General features: G+C 50.2%; 3 protein-coding genes across 5 annotated transcripts; 1 reads left to right on the top strand and 2 right to left on the bottom strand.

Annotated features, from left to right (window-relative positions):
* Positions 1 to 1,561: 1,561 nt before the first annotated feature.
* On the top strand, positions 1,562 to 3,608 carry LTB (lymphotoxin beta). The gene is made up of 4 exons (XM_006178750.3): positions 1,562 to 1,816; positions 2,229 to 2,280; positions 2,478 to 2,549; positions 2,974 to 3,608. The coding sequence occupies exons 1-4, from the start codon at positions 1,655 to 1,657 to the stop codon at positions 3,426 to 3,428; spliced, it is 741 nt and encodes a 246-aa protein (XP_006178812.2). The 5' UTR covers positions 1,562 to 1,654; the 3' UTR covers positions 3,429 to 3,608.
* A 1,900-nt stretch (positions 3,609 to 5,508) lies between these two features.
* Positions 5,509 to 8,168, bottom strand: TNF (tumor necrosis factor). The gene is made up of 4 exons (XM_006178751.3): positions 7,793 to 8,168; positions 7,172 to 7,217; positions 6,936 to 6,983; positions 5,509 to 6,610 (listed from the first exon to the last, which is right to left on the bottom strand). Exons 1-4 carry the CDS (start codon positions 7,976 to 7,978, stop codon positions 6,189 to 6,191), a joined length of 702 nt encoding a protein of 233 aa, XP_006178813.1. The 5' UTR covers positions 7,979 to 8,168; the 3' UTR covers positions 5,509 to 6,188.
* A 1,774-nt stretch (positions 8,169 to 9,942) lies between these two features.
* Positions 9,943 to 14,064, bottom strand: LTA (lymphotoxin alpha). Of its 3 annotated transcripts, none has more exons than XM_032462647.1 (4): positions 13,842 to 14,064; positions 10,918 to 11,570; positions 10,741 to 10,831; positions 9,943 to 10,487 (listed from the first exon to the last, which is right to left on the bottom strand). In XM_032462647.1, the coding sequence occupies exons 2-4, from the start codon at positions 11,014 to 11,016 to the stop codon at positions 10,075 to 10,077; spliced, it is 603 nt and encodes a 200-aa protein (XP_032318538.1). In that variant the 5' UTR covers positions 11,017 to 11,570; positions 13,842 to 14,064; the 3' UTR covers positions 9,943 to 10,074. The 3 variants fall into 3 exon arrangements, with proteins under 3 accessions (XP_032318538.1, XP_006178814.1, XP_032318537.1); XM_006178752.3 differs by lacking the exon at positions 13,842 to 14,064 and having other exon boundaries at positions 10,918 to 11,025; positions 11,403 to 12,246; XM_032462646.1 differs by lacking the exon at positions 13,842 to 14,064 and having other exon boundaries at positions 10,918 to 12,247.
* Between the last annotated feature and the right edge of the window lie 6,490 nt (positions 14,065 to 20,554).

The following is a 20,554-nucleotide window of genomic DNA, read 5'->3' as shown; positions in this document are numbered from 1 at the left end:
GGATGGCACACCTAGTCATTTAGGAGGGTGAAGACTGAGGACTCATGTGAAAGCCAGGCGTGGGGAGGAGATCTGGTGCCTGGGTCCATATGTACTTGCGTTTCCTTCTCCAAATTCAGAAACTTTCTGTTATTTTCTCCCCTTCCCCTATTCACGATGTTCCCCATGCAGGATAGTAGGACAATATTCAGTTTTTAAAAATGTTTTATTATTAAAATGTTCAAACGTAGAAAAAATTAAAAGAATTTAACAGTGAACGTATCCCTACGACCTAGATTCTACAATAAGTACTTTTCTATATTTGCTTTATCACCTGTCTATCAATCCATCTCATTTTTTGGTACCTTTCAAAGTTGCAAACATCAGTACATTTTACCTCTAAACCCTTTACGATGCTTATCATTGACTTGAGTTCAGTATTTGTTTCCCCATTTCTTTTTTTGGGGTGGTAAGGAAGGCAAGATTTACATACACTGAAATGCACAAATCTGAGGTCAGTACTCAGTTCTTAAACTGTCTTGTGGTTAAGGGCATGGAGCCAGACTGCCTGGGTTCAAATCCTGACTCTGCCACTTCTGTGTGACCTTCCACAAATTCCTTAACCAATATGTGCCTCAGTTTCCTCTCAGTTTTTGTCAGGATTAAAAGCGTTATTATATATAAAGGGTGTAGATCTGTGGCAGACACACGCCAAATGCTTTTTGTATATTAGCTATATTTTATTATCATTATTATTATTAATATTACCAGAACACACAGAGATATCAAGAAGGAGAGATGATCTGGGACTACCTCTAACTTCCTTGTCCTGGTTTTTCCTCCCTTCGACTCCTACTGCACTGCCTACTATAGCATTCATTTGGTCCATACTGCTTTGTTTTGCTTACTCATTCATTTATTTGTCCTTTCTTCACTTAACACTTAGCCAGCATCTATAAATGGATGGGGCTCATTCTAGATTGAGAAGCTGTCTGGGGGTGGGTGCCTCAACACTCTCCTGTCTGCACTATGTGTAGCAAGAGAGGTAACACTCCATTTCCATCCCTCTTCAGTGAGTTAACAGTCAGTGGTGAGGCTGAGGCCCCCTTCAGCTGTCATCACTGTGGACTGGTGCCTTACTCACTTAGCTCTGGGGGCTAGGAAGGAGCAAAGGAATGGGAGGGGCTCAGCCCAATGTGGGGATAGGTTCTTCTTAGGGACCTAGACATCCACCCCTCAAGACCCCAGTTCCTGTCTTCCTATTCCAGCCCTTGACCTCAGGGATACAGTCCTCCCTCCAGAACCCACCTCTGGGGTGCAGAAGAATGCAGACCACACTGGAAATCTAGAGTTCTGCATTCTCACTGCAGCTGCCTGACTTTCTGCAAGCTACCTTCCCTCCCTGAGTCTCAATTTCCCTCCCCACTGAGTCAGAAGATCTCTAAGGCCCCCTTGAGCTCTACCCTGAAAGCCTGCCTCTTCACCCCAACTCCTTCCCCAGTTCAGAGAACCCAAGCATCCAGCTGCCCCACCCTAGCTCTGGGTAAACAGGAAGCAGGGTGAGTGGAGCAGGGGTGTGCGGAAAGTCCCAGCCAGGTGTGTGCGTCTGTGGGGAGGGGGTGGCCCCACCCCTGAGGTATGAAAGCCCCCCTGCGTTGGCCCTGGCTCAGTCTCAATGGGGGCACTGGGGCTGGAGGGCCGGGGCAGGAGGCCTCAGGGGAAGGGATGCCTCCTGCTGGCTGTGGCAGGAGCCACTTCCCTGGTGACCCTCCTGCTGGCTGTGCCTATCACTGTCCTGGCTATGCTGGCTTTGGTGCCCCAGGAGCAGGGAGGACTGGTGAGTGGCTGCAACAAATCCTTGAAGGGCTGTAAATTGCTGCTGCTCACTCACCTCTGGTTATGCCTGAGGGTTTCTTGCCTCATCCTGCTGAGCTGGTTTGGCTGTCCTCAGTGAGGATGTCTTGTCTGTCTCTTTGCTGGTCTTCTCTCCGTGTTCCTGTGATGCTGTTGTGTCCTGATATCTCCAAGCCCTTTACTGGTTGTCTGCCTGTCTCCTCTTCTCTTTCCAAGACATACTCGGGCCTCTGTCTCTCTGCCCAAGTACAGATGCCTTGCTTGCTCTCCATTCCAGGGAGGTGTGTGTTGAGGCTGGGGTTGGTGGAAGAGTTTGGGTCTATGTTGGGAATGGGAGGGGTGGGGTTGGTATCAGCTAAGACTGAACTCTGGGCACTGTGACCCCACCCACTCAGGTAACAGGGACTGCTGACCCAGGCGCACAGGCACAGGCCCGGCAGCAACTGGGTAAGAGCAGACCATCTCCCCCTCCCCGGCTCCTGCCTCTCAGGGGCTCCCAGCTCCCATCCATCTGCATCCCCAGATACTCTCTTCCTCCATGAATCCAGGTGCCCCATCCCTGGGCCCTGGTGCCCTGTCCTCTTAGGAGGACTGTGTGTGAGTGGCTGCCTTGCCCCCAGTTGTGGACCCTTTGCCCCTTCCAGAGTCCCAGGAGCAGCCAGAGGAGGAGGTAGAAACAGATCTCAGCCCCAGGCTCCCAGCTGCCCATCTCATTGGTAAGGATCTCATAGACCTGAACAGTCCATGAGTGCCAGTTCTGCTCTGTTATTGCTGTGCTCGGTTGCCCACCTGCTCCACCGCCACTCTAGTGCCCACCCTTCCGCTTGTCCAGCATTCTTGTTTCTCGCTTCTCCTCCGGAGGAGGCGAAACCCGGTCTGGATCTTCCCATTACGGCGCTCTGCACGGCACACCCAGGTGCCCTCGGTCCCCAGCCAATACTCACACTGGCAGAGTGAGCGCCATCACCCCGCTGCCCCGAGCCCGGCTGGCTTCCTGCCGGGAATTAAAAAGCACCACTCCCCCAACACCAACCCCCACTCCCTCTTCCCCCGCTGGTTCCCGCTCACCATCCCAGAAAGTCCCGGGCCTGGGTCACTCCTCTCGGGATCCCCGAGAGCCGACAGGCCGTTTCTCCGCAGGCGCTTGGACCACCGGGCAGGGGCTAGGCTGGGAGACGAAGAAAGAAGAGGCATTTCTGAGGAGCGGGACGCAGTTCTCGGGCGCCGAGGGGCTGGCCCTCCCTCAGGATGGACTTTATTATCTCTACTGTCACATCGGCTACCGGGGCCGGGCGCCCCCTCCCGGCGGGGACCCCCTGGACCACTCGGTCACGCTGCTCAGCCGGCTGTACCGGGCGGGGGGTGCCTACGGATCCGGGACTCCTGAGCTGCTGCTCGAGGGCGCAGAGACCGTGACCCCGGTCTTGGACCCCTCCCGGAGGCACGAGTACGGGCCCCTCTGGTATACGAGCGTGGGGTTCGGTGGCCTGGTGCAGCTCCGGAGGGGCGAGAGGGTGTACGTCAATATCAGTCACCCCGATATGGTGGACTACAGGAGAGGAAAGACCTTCTTTGGTGCGGTGATGGTGGGCTGAGGGTTGCTGGCGTCCTGGGGAAAACGACTGCATGGTGGGAGTGTGTGAATGAATCAGCCCAGATATTGGGGACTCAGACACCAGGGACCCCATAGCCGTGGGGAAAATGTAGGTGATGGGAAACTGATTTTGAGCCTTATGGAAATAAAGAATGTAAAGCTTTAGTGCTGCCGATACAGATGCTGAGATGCTAATGTGTCTTCATTCAGGGTGGGTACACAAGTCATGGTTAAATATACTGGGGTTATTTTGTGTGTGTGTTCTTTTCTGGTTTCTTGAAACAGTTCATGACATTTGGTATGGCCTCTGTTCCCTGGGTTGGGGGTCTGTGGATCCCATCCACTCCTGCCTCTGAATGGCCTTGCGCCATTGGCCCATTTGGATGGGTAGAAGGAAAGGGACCTTCTCAAATCCCAAAGCATCTCCAAGCATCCTAATTCTCAGGGCCACATGGTCCCCCCTGGGACTCAACACTGCACTCTTTTCTCTTGGGTCCCTACCAGCAGTGACAGAGGTCATTACAGGGGAAGGCAAGCACAACTCAGAAAGGCCCAACTGGCAGAGTAAATCCAAATAGGGCTGATAATGAAGCACTGAGGAGTCAGCACTTCTCCCCTGCTAATTGCTTGAAGGCTCCATTAGCTACTATCTCACAGTCAACTCTTCTCTTCCAAGGGAAGAACCAACAGCTCATGGGATATGAAGTCAGAAGGCTGAAGGAGACAATTGGGAGGGTGATGAAGAAAGGGAGATGGGGTGGGGATAATGCCTAAGGACACCAAGGAGAACCTGGGGAGGAAGGGGAGGAAGAAAAGCTGATGCCACTTGGTCCTGTCCAGAATGGGATGGAAGGATGTGAAGACCCTCACCTTCAGGTCCCCTTCTCTAAGAAGGGTGGGAGCCCCAGGGTGAGTGACAGTAGCCCCCTCACCCCATGACTAACGTTTAGCCCTGGGCTGGAGGAGGCAGAAAGGAATCCAATGCTCTATCTAGGTTACCCCAGTGGGTCACCCCACCCCTGTGGCACACCACACGGTTTTCCCCGCCTGGCAGGAAGGAAAATGCAACTTCTGAGCCCAGAGGTGGGGCTACAACTCTCTGAGTCTTCATTTCTGACTCCATATTTATCTTTGTGTCCAGAAGAGCCTTCCTGGGTGTGTGTTGGGGGGAAGATGGAGGGAATGCATTTTTCTTCTCACTTCTCCCATCTCACATCCCTCTCCTCATCCTTTGCCAAGAAAATCAGTGAGACCAAGCTGGCATGGAAGTCCTTGACCTACATCTTCTTCCTTGTTTATTTTCTTCTTTCTCTTCAATCCCTTCCGCTAAGGGATGGAAGGGGATAGAAGACTGGGAGCTGGATAAAGGGAGAAAGCCAGAATTCACTGGGTGCTCTGCTAGGTACTCAGATGTAGTTTATTTAGGTCTTCTGTTCTCACATGGCTCCATACATGGTCAGGGTTCCTACTGCTCTTTGATAGATGGGGTTCAATATCTGGTTCTGGTTGCACAGTTAGGAAAAGGCTGGCAGGGGAGGGACATGGGGTGGGATCAGGCGATTTGGAGCTCAGTTGCCTGAGTGTCTGAAAGTCCCTTGGCTGTGACTCAGGTGTTTGTGAATTTGGCCCCTCTCCAGCTCTTTCTCTCAGGCCTAAACAGACGGAAATCTCACCTGAGCTGCAGGATTTCCCCGGCTTGGATAGGAATTCCCAGAGTTGGAAATTCCCATGCCCCAAGGGAGAGGTAATGAAGTTTAGGCTCCTTTCTTGGGGGAGGAGCATATTCCAAAGGACTTTGTTTTCTGTAGGGTCCCTGGAGTCCCAGTCACCCCAATAATGAGAACTGGGTCCAGGGACCTTAAGCCTGAGAAGAAAGAACTTCAGGGAGCGGCTCCCATGCTCCTCACAAGGAGAGGCCGATGCAGAATTAATTCCCAGAGAGAGAGGCCATACTTCTTTTCTAAGCACATTTTATTTCTCGCCACTGACCAGTAGGGCGATTACAGACACAACTCCCCTGGGGAGCAGAGGTTCAGCGATGTAGCGACAAGTCAGTCACCAAATCAGCGTTATTTAGACAGTTTGATCAGATAAATAGTTTTTTAAAAAACATAAGCAAAAGGAGGCACAGAGGCTAGGAAGCCAGGTGGGAACAATCTAGAATTCAGCTCCGTTTTCACAGAAAACATGTCTTAGCCAAAGCAACCCCTACACTGGCTCTCCCAGGACACCTTGACCTCCTAAATAAATACATTCATTAGTAAATAAATAAATAATAAATAAATAATAAATAATTACAAGTGCAAACATAAATAGAGGGAACTGGCCCTGCTAGGGGTGGGGGTGGGCCCTCCATCTCAGGGAAGTCTGGAAACAGTTGAAGAAAGGAAGGCCTGAAGTCCACTCATGTCAAGTTCCAGGTGAGATCTTCTCATGGGATGTTCTGAAGTGTTCCAGACAGAAGCCAAGGTTCCCTGGCTCCCACATTCCAGGTGTCCCAGGTTGCATCCAGGAATCCCAACCTGGGGACCCCAGTGAGTTCTGGAAGACCTCGTTTGAATTCTCAGTAGTGGTCAGTGCCCCATTGTCCAGGCCACATGTTCCTGCAACCTCAATTTCTAAGTGTTGTTACTGTTTAAAGTTTTAAGCTTGGAGCCCAGCCCTCAGCCCCTAGTTCTCTTTCTAAAGCAGAAGGGGATGAGGGGTCTGAAGGATTAAATAATAAAGGGATTGAGGTGGGAGGGGATGATGTCCTGCCCCCTCACAGGGCAATGATCCCGAAGTAGACCTGCCCAGACTCAGCAAAGTCCAGGTAGTTGGGCATGTTGATCTCAGCACTAAGTCGATCATCCTTCTCCAGCTGGAAGACCCCTCCCAGATAGATGGGCTCGTACCAGGGCTTGGCCTCAGCCTCCTCTGAGGTGTCCCCCTGGCAAGGGCTCTTGATGGCAGAGAGGAGGTTGGCTTTGTTTGGGTAGGAGACTGCAAGGCGGCTGATGGTGTGAGTGAGGAACACAGGGGTGGAGGGGCAGCGCTGGCCACTGAAGAGGACCTGGGAGTAGATGAGGTATAGCCCATCAGTCGGTACCACCAGCTGGTTGTCTTCCAGCTTCACACCATTGGCCAGGAGGGTATTGGCAAACCGCTTCTCCCACTGCAGCTGCCCCTGGGCAGCGGGGTCGGCTGGAAGGAAGGAGAAAAAGAGGGCGGGGTAAGTCAGTGTGACCCTGTCAGTTCCACTCTCCACATCCTGGCCCTCAAGTTCTGCCCACCCCCCACATCCGGTTCCTGTCCCCTCTGTTTGTCTTCCCACATCCCATCTGGCCATGAGGTTCTGAGTCTCCCCCTCAAGTGCTAGGTATCCTCCACCCTCTCCTTGAGCTCAGTGAGTCCTTCTCACACTGTCTCCCGGGTCTGTCTATCCTCAACCTGGGTTCAGCCCCCAAACCCTATCCCTCCCCGTCCCATCTGCTTCTTCAGCCCCCAGGAACAGCCTCAGAACTCTTACCTACAACATGGGCGACAGGCTTATCTCTTGAGGCTTGAGAAGATGATCCTGAAGAGGAAAGAAGAAAGAAGAAGGTGAGACCCTTCAGCTTCCCAGAAAATATCCCGCTACTTTGACCTCCATTCCGTCTCCCCTCAAACCCAAAACTCTAAATTTCCCCTACTGCTTCTATCTCAGGACTAACCCCCACCTCTGCCCAAGCCCAGAATTAGGAGAGAGGTTTTGGAGACACTTACTGAGGGTCTGGGCCAGAGGGTTCATGAGCTGGAGGCCAGTCATGAGCTGTTGAGGAGAAGATGGAGGATTAGTATCAGAGCAAGTCACCCTTAAAGGAGAAACAGCTGGCTGCCTCTCTAGTTTGTGCTCTCTGCCCTGTTGTGTCTAGTCTTCTCTCTCCATTCATTCATTTTTTCATCATCCATCTGTTCAATAACTCTTTCACTGAGTTCTTTCCACTTGCTAAGCACCCTGTCTACACCTTTCCTTCTCTCTTTCATAGCTCCTATATCCCTTTCTATCTCACCATCTTTGTCCACATCACTTGTTTTTTCTCCATCTCTCTACCCTCACCCTTTATCAGTTCACACATCTCTCTTTACATCTGTATCCCTGCTTGCTCATTCATTCAACAAATATTTAGAGAGCATCTCCCAGGTGCCAGGCACCCCATTTCCCTGTCCTTCTCTCTCTTCCCCCATCTTTCTCCACATCTCCTTCTGCCTGCCCATCTCTCTCCATGTTTTTCCTCCCCATGCCTCCCCATCAGCATACCTCTTTCCCGCATCCCATCTCTCACCCTCTTTCCCCCCTACTTCTCTCTGGGTGGTAGAATGAGCTAAGGCTATCCAGGCACTCACCTCTTCTTTCTGGGGCCCAATTACCCCAAAGTGCAGCAGGCAGAAGAGCGTGGTGGCTCCTGCGACAAGGAGGAAGGAAAAGAGGCTGAGGCACAAGCACCTTCTGGAGCCCTGGGGGCCCCCTGCCTTCTTGGGGAGCGCCTCCTCTGCCAGCTCCACGTCCCGGATCATGCTTTCAGTGCTCATGGTGTCTTTTTCAAAGGGTCTTTCTTCCAGCTGGGAGATGGTAGAGCCTTGGGGCAGCGTGTGTTAGAGAGAGAGTCGCCCGGCTGCCTGTCAGGGGTGTGTTTTCTGAGAGGTTGTTTCCAGGGGGGTCTGGAGTTGCTTCTCTCTCTCCTGGCTGGTCCCCTGGTGTCCTCGCTCTGGGAGCTTCTGCTGGCTGGGTGTGCAGACAGCTGCATTTATACGCCCTGGGGTGAGAGGAGGGCGGGGAAAGACTCTCATTCAACCAGCGGAAAACTTCCTTGGTGGAGAAACCCATGAGCTCATCTGGAGGAAGCGGTAGTGGGCCCTACACCTTCTGTCTTGGTTTCTTCTCCATCGTGGGGGCGGGGGTTTGGAAAGTTGGGGACACCCAGGCATCAAGGATACTTCCTACCCTCCTCACCCAGATTCTGAAGGGGGCTCACTGGGCCAGTTCCTGCTGTGTATGTGGGGCCCTACGGACGGGGCTCTCGTTTCCCTCTGCCCCTCACCCTAAATTCCATTGTTTCCATTTCTTTGGTGACAAGGTCTGTGGCTTATTTCTCTCTGATTTCTAGACAGGACTCCTATAGGGGTTGAACTAGAAATGAGAGGGGCTTCAGAAAACTGAGTCCTTAATAGCAAACGTGGGAGAAGGGGTACTGGGTCCTTAGATGTGTATTTCGGTTCCTTGAGGGGAAAGGAAATAGGAGGAAGGGGAGCTTAGGCTCTGCAGAGACTGGGGGAGGAGCACAGGGATGAGCCTGGGACAGTCCCAGAGGGAGTCAAAGCAACGCTGGGAAATCACAAACCCCACCAGAGCAGGCCTTCTCCTTTCACTCTGACGGGGGACTCACCAGAACTCTGGTGCTGGTTTCAGTTTTGGCATCCAACGGAATGTGAGACTCTGATTTTTGCATGAAGTCCCCACCCCTCAGAGTCCCTGTGTGTGCCCATGTATCCCCAAAGAATTCCTGGAGACAGCCCTGGACCTCGGAGCCCCTGTGCGGGACCATGTCTCCTCAAATGTCCCCTGAATTCCCCAGCCTCCTCTCCTTGGAGGCTCTCCCACCTCTCAGGGCTCTTGCCTGGCCATGTCTGTCTGCCAGAGGGTCCTCATACCCTACCCCATAGTCCTGAACACCATTCAGTGTGGTCACTGCTCCCCAAAGGCCTCCTGTAAACCCCATTCCTCAGACCATCTCCACGTGGCCGTATCTGCCAGGGGTCCCTGACGCAGTCCTCCAGACCTTGGACCTGCTTCTTTGCTTTGTCTTCGCAGCTTATCCTCATTTCCCCTGCAGTGACCTGGCTGCCCCACCCCCGCGAGTCCACCATATTTCCCCCAAGCCCCTTAGGCCTCTGTGTACATGCACCGCTCCTGAACCCTCTGATTCCTATCCTCCCACCATTCCTTCGAGACTTCTGGAGAATTCTCCCTTCCCAGACAGACAGATGCAGGCAGACAGCATTTCAGAGAAAAGAGGTTTATTGGGCTTCATCAGAGGTTGGATGTTTCCTCCTGGGCTGTCCAGTCAAGCAGTTGCTGCTTCTTAACAGCCTTTCACTTCCTTCTAGACCCCCTTGGTCCCTCAGATCCACTTCTTTTCCTCTCTCCCTAGGTCATCCTTAAGACGACGCCCTCTCAACTCTTCATCCCTTGGGCATATTTTTCTCTTTCTTCTGTCCCTCTATTACTCCCTCCTCTCCATCCTCCATAAATAAATAATTTAATTTTTCACCTTCATAAATAACCCACCCCCTGCCTCCAGTCATCCCCCCAAGCTCCCTCATGTGTCCCTCCCCTTCCATGTCCAGGGCGAGGACCCCCCCTAGACTGGCAGGACTGGTGAAGGGCTCTGGGTGGGCATTTCTACGCAGGCTTGAAATCCTCAACGGAGCATCCGGGGTGATTCAGGGAGTGTGGTCTCCTGGGGTGCCGATAATTCCTTCTTTGGAACCTCCAGGTGCTGAGAGAGAGGGGAAGACTTGAGATTGTTGGAATGGTCAGAGGAGAGGCATGGTGACCCCTGAAGTGGTCAGAATGGAGGCAAATGGGGAGAAGGCCTTGAAACCAATTTTCTTCTTTCCAGATTTTTCTACAGAGCAAAGGCTCCAAAGAATACGCTACTGGGGCTGAGGAGCAGGTGGGAGATGCCGTCTGTGTGAGTGGATAGCTGGTCTCCCCGGGTGAGCAGGAACACAGCCCCCTGGTACACCGAGCGCACCCAAGGTCCCTGCGGCCCCGGGCACACGGACTTCTGAGCACTGAGGAGAGGCACATGGAAGGGGTACTGGGAGGAGAAGAGCTGGACCTCGTGGGCCAGATAGAGAGGGGTGGGGGTGGCCTTGGGGAAGCAGCCTTCTCCAGAGAAGACCACCTGGGAGTAGACGAAGTAGAGGCCACTGGTGGGGACCAGGAGGGAATTGTTGCTCAAAGAGAAGCCATGGCGGAGGAAGGCACGATCTGTGTTTGCCTTCCAGCGAAGCAAGTCCTGGGTGCTCGGGTCTCCTAGGAAGAGCCAGAGGGGGTGGGGGTCAGGGCCCTGGGGGTCAGAGCCCTGGGGGTCAGAGGTCTCAATCCCTGAGGAGGGAGGTGCTAGACTGAGTTCCTGGGGGGTGGTTGGGAGGACGGAGGGAGTGGGATGCCTCTGTTTTGGGGGTGAGGGAAGATGGGGGAAAGCTGGAGGGGATGCTTGGGTCCTTGAAGGCGAGTAGGAGGAGGGCTGGGGGCTACATGTCCAGGAGAGCAGGTGGGTGTTTACCAACAAGGTGAGCAGCAGGTTTGAGGGTGCCTTGGGCGAAATGCTTCGGGGGTTGCTGATGGGTAGTCCGTGCAGCTGAGGGTGGGAGTCCCTAGGGGAGAACGGAGTTGAGAGAGGATCTAAGGCCCAAGGTTGGGCTGGGCCACCCCTGTGGCCCTGGTTCTCCTGCTGCCTCACCTGGGCCTCAGGTGGCAGGGCCAGCAGCAGCCCTAGAAGGAGGAGGAGGAGGGGGGTGCTGCACACCCTCAGGAGGTAGAGACGTCCAAGTGGTGTCATGGGGAGAACCTGCGGGGGAAAGAGACAGTGAGCGGGGCGGGGCACGATGCGGAAGACGGGCCTCCTGCCTGCAGAGACCGCCACCCTGAGAGACAGGGTGGCAGACAGAGAAGGGGACGAGATGCAGTCAGGGAAACCCCGAGGTGAGCAGGGGGAGACAGAGAGAAACAGGCAGGGAGGGAAGAGAGAGGGATGGGGCAGGAACACACAGCGTGTGCCAGAGGCTGGCACATAGAGTCAGAGAGAGGGAACAAACCAAAACCAAACCCACCAAGGCCCAGCGGGGAGGTGCAGGAGGGGTCAGGGCACGGGGGAGGGACCGAACCCACGGGGGAAGGAGTCCACCCGCCCGGGCAGCCCAGGGAGATGGGGTGGGAGAGTCTCACCTGCTGTGTGGGGCCTCTTGGCCCGGACGCCTGGGTCCCTTTATAGAGGAAGCGGCAGTGGCAGCGTGGCAGGCGGCGGGCGGGTTCTAGGCCGGGGCTGGGGCCCGGGGAAGCCCCCAGGGCTTAGAAGATGCTGCTGTTTCAGTCGAAGGCAGGAAAGGCTGAGGCCTAGGAGAGAACCGCAGGCTGGGGGCTCAGACGACTGAGTTCTGGGAAAGGGAGTCGGGGTCAGGGGAACCGTGGGCTGGGAGGGCCAGGGAGTGGGGTCAGGCTTAGGAGTTCCAGAGAAGGGACAGTAAATTCAGAGGAGAAGGGGAGCAGCTGGGGCGTGGGCTGGTCGCCTGGTTCCCTGAAGAGCGATTATGTATAACACCTTTGCACCCTTGGCTGATTACAGGCTTCTCTCTGTGCACATTTCCTCCTCTGGTACCCCTGTCCTTGTCCCAAAAGGCTCAAGTCACACTTGTCCCAATATGTGTATTTTCCAGCTCATCTGGCAGATTTCACATCAAGAAGTTCCACTAGATACCCTCCTGCCTGGGACATCCTGGTTTATGCCTGTTGTCTTGGTAGAAATATTCATGGAGCCCCCTTTTGAGCTCAAAAGTATCCTGGTTTGGAAAATCCTATTCAAGGATGAGGCAAGGAACTCACATATGATGAGATTTCGTCTTAACTGCTGAAGGATGTCCTCCACCTCATCCCACCCTTAGGTGGGCCCCACAGATCAGACTTATAACCTGTCCCTTCCACACAAATACACTCCAGGATCAAGGAATGTGGCAACTTCTAAAGTTCTCTATAGGGGAGGCTTCAGAATCCCACACAGATAGAGCTTAAGGGTGGGTGACCTGGGCTGGGGAGGCAGGCAGTGAAGGGACTTATCAATGTAATGTCAATGAATGCACTGTTGTAAAATCATCAAGGATTTCCACCTTTTATTGATGTAGACCTTAGGTACAGTGAGGTGCACTTCTCCTAAGTGGATAGCCTGATGAATTTTTTCATCTGTTTATAGCCATGTAGCCACCATCCAGTGCAACATATTTTTAGGTCCCCAGAACTTTCTCTCGGACCCTCTCCCAGTTCATATCTTTCAAAGATAACCAACCACTTTCTGACCTCTGTCACTATAGACTAGTTCTTCCTGCTTTTGAACTTCATATAAATGAAATCCTGTAGACTGTACTCATCTGTGTTTGGCTTCTTTCACTCAAAATTACATTTGTGAGACTAGTCTATATGGTTGTATGCAGCAGTAGTAATTTTTATTTCACTCTGATGCAATATTCTATTATGAGAATATACTCTAACTTACTTATCTATTCTTCTGTTGATGGGCATTCCGTTGGTCTCTAGTTTTTAGCTAGTATGAAAAACGTTGATAAGAACATTCTCGAACATGAGCCAGTTTTTGCTTAGCTTGTAGGTTGCAGGTTTAAAAAAAAGGAAGGTTTCTAAAGATGATTTTTGTCACGTTTTGTAAGACTGAGAAAATAACAATTGGCTGCCTCAATTATTATTATTATTGTTCTTACTTGTTATGCTTTCATTTGGAAGGTTTTGGAGGGGCTGGGGCTGAGGATGGTGGTGATGGAGGCTAAACCTCTCCCTCTGTTACACTGGGCAGAAAGTTCCTGAAGGGTCCTGGTGTCTGGTGGCACATACAGGATATTCAGGGTGTGCATGAGTTATTTTTCCATTTTCCTTCCCCTCCTTGAGGCCCTGAAACTTTGTCTTTCATGCCTTACTAGTCTAACCTATTAGTTCTTTTCGTTCTCATTCCATCTCTTTGGTTTTCTCTCTATTTCACAAACATTTATTGAGCACCTGCACAAGGCATTGAGGAGACGAACATGAAGGACAGTCCCTTGATCTCTGGGAGCCCAAAGACCAGTGTAGGAGACACAATTATCAGATAATTACAATAAAGTGTGATACATTCTGTGACAGAGGGCTTACGGCAGCCCATAGAAAAGCCATCGAACTTGGCCTGGGGGAGAGATGATTCAGGCATCTTATGAAGGGAAAGAAGACGGTGAAACGCATTCGAGATAGAGGGAAGAGAAGGTGCAAAGACTGGATGTAAAAGAGTATGAAGTGTGCTAACATGTGCAAGTGGGTACAAACAGAAGGAGAAGAGATGAGGCTTGGGAGGTAAGCTGAGAACACATCCTGGGGGGTTTAAAACCAAGAAAGAAGGTTTGGATTTCCTTCTAAATAGGATGGGGAGCCACCACAAATTTTAAGTGAGAGAGGGACCCACCCAGATTGGCATATTTTTTAAAAATCAGCCTGGAAGCTACACGAAGAAGGAATTGAGAAAGTAAGGATGGGTAAAACATCTGAAATTGAGGTATGGGAGTTGAGGGGCTGGAGGGGAAACCAGAAGTGCGGAGGGTTTTGCAACAACCCAGCAAGGAAGTGACAGGAGCCTACCTTTATGTCAAGGCAGCAGCAGGAGAGTGGAAAGGAGAGTTTCTAGGCAAAATCTCCAGGTCTTGGTGGCTGACCAAATGTGACAGAGGAAGACGCATAGCCACAGATCCCTCTTTTAAATATCTTGATCTGTATCTTGGTTTCATTTTATTTCTCTTAACCTCATTGTGTCTTTTGTCACTGTTGGCCTCCCTCTTGGTCCCTGCTCCTTTCCTTTCCTGTGTCCCTTCCTCTGGAGTCCCTTTTTCTTCCATCAGTCTCTTTCTGCCTCTCCAGTGGTGGGAGCTGATGGACTGAGAGACCTGAGCTGTATTAAAATATAAAATGGTGTTGCCGTTAATGGTAAGAAATAGAGAGAAAGGGAGAAACTTCAATCAGAGAGGAAGACTGGGGCATTGAGGGACAAAAAAGGGAAGGCGAGGAGGAAAAAAGAAGGAAGGACAAGAACTGGGCCGAGGCTCCGTGTCATGGGTGTTTGCGATGTGCTGAAGGACGCTCCCTGAGATGGGCCAATCTTGGTTTCAATCTCAGTTTCGGAGGTTGTGTGAAATTTGGTTTCTTTCTTGAGGAGGCCAGCAGTTGGTTTGGGGCTTTCCCTGGGTGGGAGGGGTGATGACTGGAGTCTTGTGCCCCAAACTTAGGGAAATACAGTTTCTACAGTGGTCTCTGAGGAGGAACTAGTGAAATCTCTGAGCCCTCCAAATGAGGTTGAACTGACATTAGACTCAAAGTTGAACTTCGCCTCAAAAGCTAAACTGGGATTTAATGCCAACTTTGATCCTAACCCATCTTTAACCTCAACTCAAATCACAACTCAAACTCAACCCTAACCTCAAATATAAACACAGCTCAATAGATGAAGCCCCAAATAAACTTACCCTCTGAACAAACCCAACCCTGTTTCTAGAGCTAGTCTGGAAATCAACTCATCTCCATGCTTAACCCTATAGTTAAACCTGACTCTAAATGTAAGTTCAGTCTGAGCCACAAACCCAAAGTTGAGCTTTATTCTGCTTTTACTCCATTATTCACCCAAGCCTCCATTTAATAATTGAGTCTTACTTGAGTGCTTACTATGTGCTGAGCACTGTTCTAGGCAGTAGGGACATAGTGGCTAACAAGTCAGACAAGGAACCTGCACTCATGGAGCTGACATTCTAGTGAGGCAAGGCAGAAAAGAAATACACTGAAGATGAAATCAGTAAGCAGTGCTATGAGGAAATAAGACAGGGTCATATGATACGAATGGCAGGGAACTATTTTAGACACAGGAAAGGTCAGGAAAGTCCTTCTTGAGTAAGTGGCATTTTAAGCTAAGACCCAAATGATAGGAGTGGCTGAGTGAAGGTTTGTGGAAGGAGCTTTCCAGGAAAGGGAATAGCTATTGCAAGGGCCGGAAGGTGGAAATGAACTGGGGCTGTTGAGGAACAGAGAGGAGGCCAGTGTGGCTGGAACAGAGAGAGTGGGAGACGGGTGGGGAATGAGGTCATAGAGGAGGGGCAAGGGCCAGATCACACAGGGCCATGTAAGGATGGGTAAAGCATCTGGATTTTACTCAACCATGAGAAACTTTGGAGGGTGTCTATGTATGTGTAAATGTATGAATGTGTGCATATGAGACAGAGAGAGGTGTAGGTATGAGGTACAGGTGATTGGATTTATGTTTTTAAAAGATCATCATGGCTGCTGTGTTTAGACTGGACTGTAGTGGGGAAGATTGCAAGCAGGGACACCAGTTAGGAGGCAATGCAGTCATCCTGGAGAGAAGATGGTGGTAGCCATGAAGATGGAGAGAAGTAGACAAATTTGGGATATATTGGGATATATTTCAGGGGCAGAATTGATAAGATCAGAAGATTGACTGGATGAATGGTGATGGAGGTGAGGTGGGGAGACTGGGAGAGAAGCAGGATTCTGATGGGATGGGAGAACTAGAAGTTCAATTTTGGATTTCAGTTTAAATCTATCAGACAGACATTCCTGTCTTGGATGACATTCAAATCTTGCCAAGAGATGTCACTTGGTAGTTGTATATATGAGTAGATTTCAGAGGCAATATCAGAACTAGGGTGTCAACACTGGGAACTGTCAACATGAAGAAAGCCATGGAATTGGAAGAGATACTTTATCTTGCCCATCTCCCTAAGACCCCTTCAAGGTATTTTATGTTTTCCCTCACAATAAATGCAATGTATCTTCCATTCTAAACTCCAGAAGCAATAGCCTCTTGTGTCCAGAAGCAAATCTCTCCAGGCTTTGTCTTCTTCTGAACTCTCACTGGAAATCCTCCCTGGATTCAATTCCCTATCCAATGAAGACTGCTTCTACCAATCCATTTCACAATATTTTATGGAACTCCTTATGTGTTCAAATTCTCTGTTTCACTTTTGAAAGCATCTTCCTCTGGCACATTGTCACAATTTTTAAAATTTTATTTATTTATTTATTTTTAGGTGGGGAGGGAGATAATTAGGTTTATTTATTTATTTTTAGAGAAGGTACTGGGGATTGAACCTAGGACCTAGTGCATGCTAAGCATGCACTCTACCACTTGAGCTATACCCTCCCCTCCTCCTCTGGCACTTTGAAACCTGGCTTTCCCCTAATGATGCTCCTTCTGTCTTGGGGGGGAGAGGCTGCTCTTTCTTTCATGTCCATCACTAGGGACAGGAGGAGTCAGAGGAGAGGCCACTCTTCTCTTCTCTCCCCTCTGAACCATTGATAACCTCCTCCTCTTCTTGAAGTCCATGCCTTTTGCATTTTCCATGTTCTTCTGGTCTTCACAGCACAATCTTCACCAAAATCTCTACCAGGCTCTTAATTTGTATACCTAGCAGTTTTTCTCCACATCTCATCCCCTTCTACTAGCTTTAGTGACTTCAAAACCACACAGACATGATGAATCTTACAATCTGGCCTCTCAGTGCTTCAAATTTTTCAACTTTCTCAACAGCATTATAGCCTCTTTCCCTGCTCCACTTTAGCCACCCGTAAGCATACCACCCAGAAGGTGGTACCTCACACCTCAGCATCACTTGGAAAGGCTACACCTTCAAGTTCTTGAACTCTAAATTTTCCCTCTCATCACAACCACCCACTTTTCACACCTTCCACTCTCTCCCTCCCATTGAATCAGTTCATTCTTGCCAAGACCTCCATCTTCTTCTTTCCTTGTTTTCCTTGCTTATTTGGTTTAACCTGTACTGTATAGTCAAAAATTCAACTACCTTCACTAGCACTTTAGGATCACTGTCTGATATAGGCTACCAAGAAGATCTTGAAAAACTTGATTTTGGTGAACTCGATGGTCTCATGGTTGGGTCTTTCTCCTAGGCTACCAAGGACTGCAGGAGAGAGTGATGTCACCATAAGAGGCCTGCCTTCTACTGAGCCTGGCCATCTAACCTCAGACAACCCTCAGTGTTCCCTAAACTTTGTTGATTCCCTTGTTCTACTCCTGCAGGTGATGTTCTAAATCTCCATGCCTCCCTACTTTTTCACTCTCAGTTGGTGATGCTGTCATCTTTTTATTGAGCTTAAGACCATTCAAGGTGGATCTCTTTACCTCCTTCTTTTCCCTTTAGTTAATATTTCATTTTTCCTTTCGTCTTGACTCAGAGACTCTTCCTCCGGTCCAAGGCTGATGCTTTGTACTCTGTATCCCCCTTCTCTGTCCTTACTATACTCTTTCCCACCTTTGTTATGTTTTCAGTATCTTTCTCTTTTCATGTGCCTTCATTTTACATACTCATCTTTACTTCTTGAAAATAAAAAAAGACTCCCCTGGACTCCATTTTTTCCCTCAAATATCCATTTCATCTCTCACCTTCCTTTTCTGCATGATGTCTCAAGAGACTAGCCCCCTAACTAACCACTTTTTTGGGAACTGGTAAATTTTCCTCATCTGTAGAATTCGTGGGTTGAACTAGAGTTAATTCTCAGTTATCTTTTGTAGTCACCATTCTATGACTTTGTCTTCACCACCTCCCTTTCTTCACCTCCCACTCATTCCTCAACCTAGGTAAAGCAATTTCTGCCCCTCTGGTAAGTGGAAACTGTTTTCTCAAAATTTGTAATCGTCTAGTTCCTGAACCCAAAGGATCCTTTGAACTCTCACCTACTAGGCTTCTTTGAAGCATCAGATGTGGCTGCCCAGTCTCTGCTTGGCACACCCCTCCTTTGCCCTACTTCTCTGACTGCTCCCCCAACCTCTCTCTTTTATTGGTTCCTCTTTCTTTGATCATCCTCAAGGCTCCTCTGGCCATTCTCTTTTGGCGGGGGGTGGGGGGATCCTGTTCAATTAGAGGTTCAACCTCCACTGGAAAAGGAACGATGCCCAAATCTGTCCCTTCAGCAGCCCCAACTTTTCTCTTGAGCTCCAAACCTGCTTGCTGAAACTCTCCACCTGAGTATTATGCTAACACCTTAAACTCAGCAGACCTTCTTTGAGCACTTTACTACTCTAAGCAGGTGCACCTCCCATCATTACCTGTAGTTGGTACTTGTATATTGTTTGTTTTAGACTGCAAGTCCTGTGAGGGCAGTGACTATTTCATTTATACCCATTGTCTAGCAGAGCATCCTGCTCCTATCAGGTCCTTAATAAAAATTTATTGATTGTATGTCTGAAATTAACTCATCTTTCCCCTCAGCCACACATCTTCTTGGTTTAGGGCTTCCGGCATCATCTTTCCAATCCCCTCAGCTCAAAACTTGGAGTCATCTAAGACCCCTCTTCCCTCACTCCCACCATCCAGGTGGTTGGTGTGTCCTAATGACTTCTCTCTCAAAAGTTTGTAAAATCTGTTCCTTCCCTTTAATGCCACTTGGAATGACTGGGACCTAAGTAGACAGGACACAAGTTTTGGAGTAAGATAATTTTAATGCTAATTCCACTACTTTTTAGCTGTGACCTTAAGCAAGTTATAGTGTGTGGATGAGCCTCAGTTCCTCAGTTCCTGTGTATTGGAGAGCCACCACCTACCTTTTGACAGCTGCTGGCAGGATTCTGACGTTAGTTTTGAAAAGGGCTTGACGTGGTTAACATATAGTATGTGTTCAAAGAATGTCAGCTGTTTTCTTTATCCCTTGCCTGTACGCCTGCAGCGCTCCCCAGTTCTCCCTCTTCTTCATGGTTGTCACAGCGCCACTGCTCACAGGATAAAGTCCAAATCCCTTATGTTGACATTCTGTGTCCTTTCTTCAACATGTGCTCCCTCACACCTGCACTTCATCTACCTCGGGACACTCATCTTTCCCGAACGTACACACTCTATTTTCTGATGCCCAGCCTCTGTTCAAGCCGTTTCACTCATCGCCAGAGCCCTTCCTTCTATCACCCCTGCCCGCAGAAATCCCACCTGTTCATCAGCACCAGCTCAAATGCCCTGTCCCTCTTCAGAGACCCCAGGGTGCCTTCAGTTAGAATTCACCTCCCCTTTCTCGATATCCACCGTACCTTACTCTTAACATTTCTCAGCATGCCTTGAATCAGTTAACTAGGTATGGGGCCTGCCTCTCCTGTTGGATGTAAGCTTGAAGCAGAGTTTGAATTTATCTTTGGGCTACTTGATGCTCTGCTGAACTGCACTGAATAGAGTCCCTCCCAGACCCTTTTCTTAACCCAAACCTACCACAATTTCAGTCCCCCAGATTATCCTCTTCAATCTCACCAGTCTCATTCCCAACCCTGTTTCTCTAACTGAACCCCAATGCATTCTCCACTGAGAAGTGATTCCTCATTCCAGCTCTAGAGAGCAGACAGATGTATACACATCCACCTACCCCAGTGTTTCATTGTAGGCACTGAGTCACCCCTTGGGGATCCCTGGTCCCCCCTCCCCACCCACTCCGTGGTGGACAGGATGCCTGCTGCCTGGCCCCAGGGGGTCAGAGGAAGCCAGGGCCTCTGGGGCTCAGTATTTTTATCAGCCTAGGAAATAAGAGACACAGAAGCGGAAACCATGTGGTCAGAGAAAGTGAACAGCCCTCATCTCAGGGGAACCCCCAACAGGGCTGGGGGCCAGACACCAGGTAGAGACGTTGGAAAGAGGGAGGTCTGGGGAGCCAACTAACAGGACTTATTTTGCTTTAGTTTTATGTGACTCTTGCAGAGAGAGAAATAATGTGCTTAAAAACCAGAGAAAAACCTTCTGGGTAAAGGAACACATTTAGACACCCAAGTTTTCTGTTGCTTACCTCTCAACCCCCAGCTTAGGGATCCTAACCCCAACTCCACCCCCCACTCTGAACCTGAGCTCTTTGCATGCCACTTCCGAAAGCTCCGGCCTGTGAGAGGAACCGGACGCCTGGGTTGCTCACAGCTCGAAGTCTCTTCTCTGAATCACAGCAGCTTCCTCTCACAGGATCTTTCTCACCAGCCCTTCCTCTCCTGCCCCATGAACATCTGCCTGGTCGCTCGGAGACCTGGTGCCTCTTGGCTCTGCCTTCTCCAAAGGTCTCACTCCCAACCCATATTCCCATGCTTCCAGAGGCGTCCCCTCCCTGTCCCCTATCGCCCTCCACTTCCACTCCTGGGACTTTCCTGTGTAGACCAAACCTGAAAAATACGTTTCTGATTCATAAGATTCTCTGCTGCAGACACGTGCAGACTGCACACATGCCAGCACACATCTGTGCTCTCCTCTCAGTCCTGCCCTTTCTTTTTGCCGAGCTTCCTGTAGTGTCCTGGTGGAGGGCAGTGGGTTTGGTCC

The sequence above is a fragment of the Camelus ferus genome, chromosome 20 (assembly GCF_009834535.1).
Source record: "Camelus ferus isolate YT-003-E chromosome 20, BCGSAC_Cfer_1.0, whole genome shotgun sequence".
NCBI classification, from domain to species: domain Eukaryota; kingdom Metazoa; phylum Chordata; class Mammalia; order Artiodactyla; family Camelidae; genus Camelus; species Camelus ferus.
The sequence above is the reverse complement of the archived record's forward strand: the minus strand, read 5'-3'. Positions and strand labels throughout refer to the sequence as shown.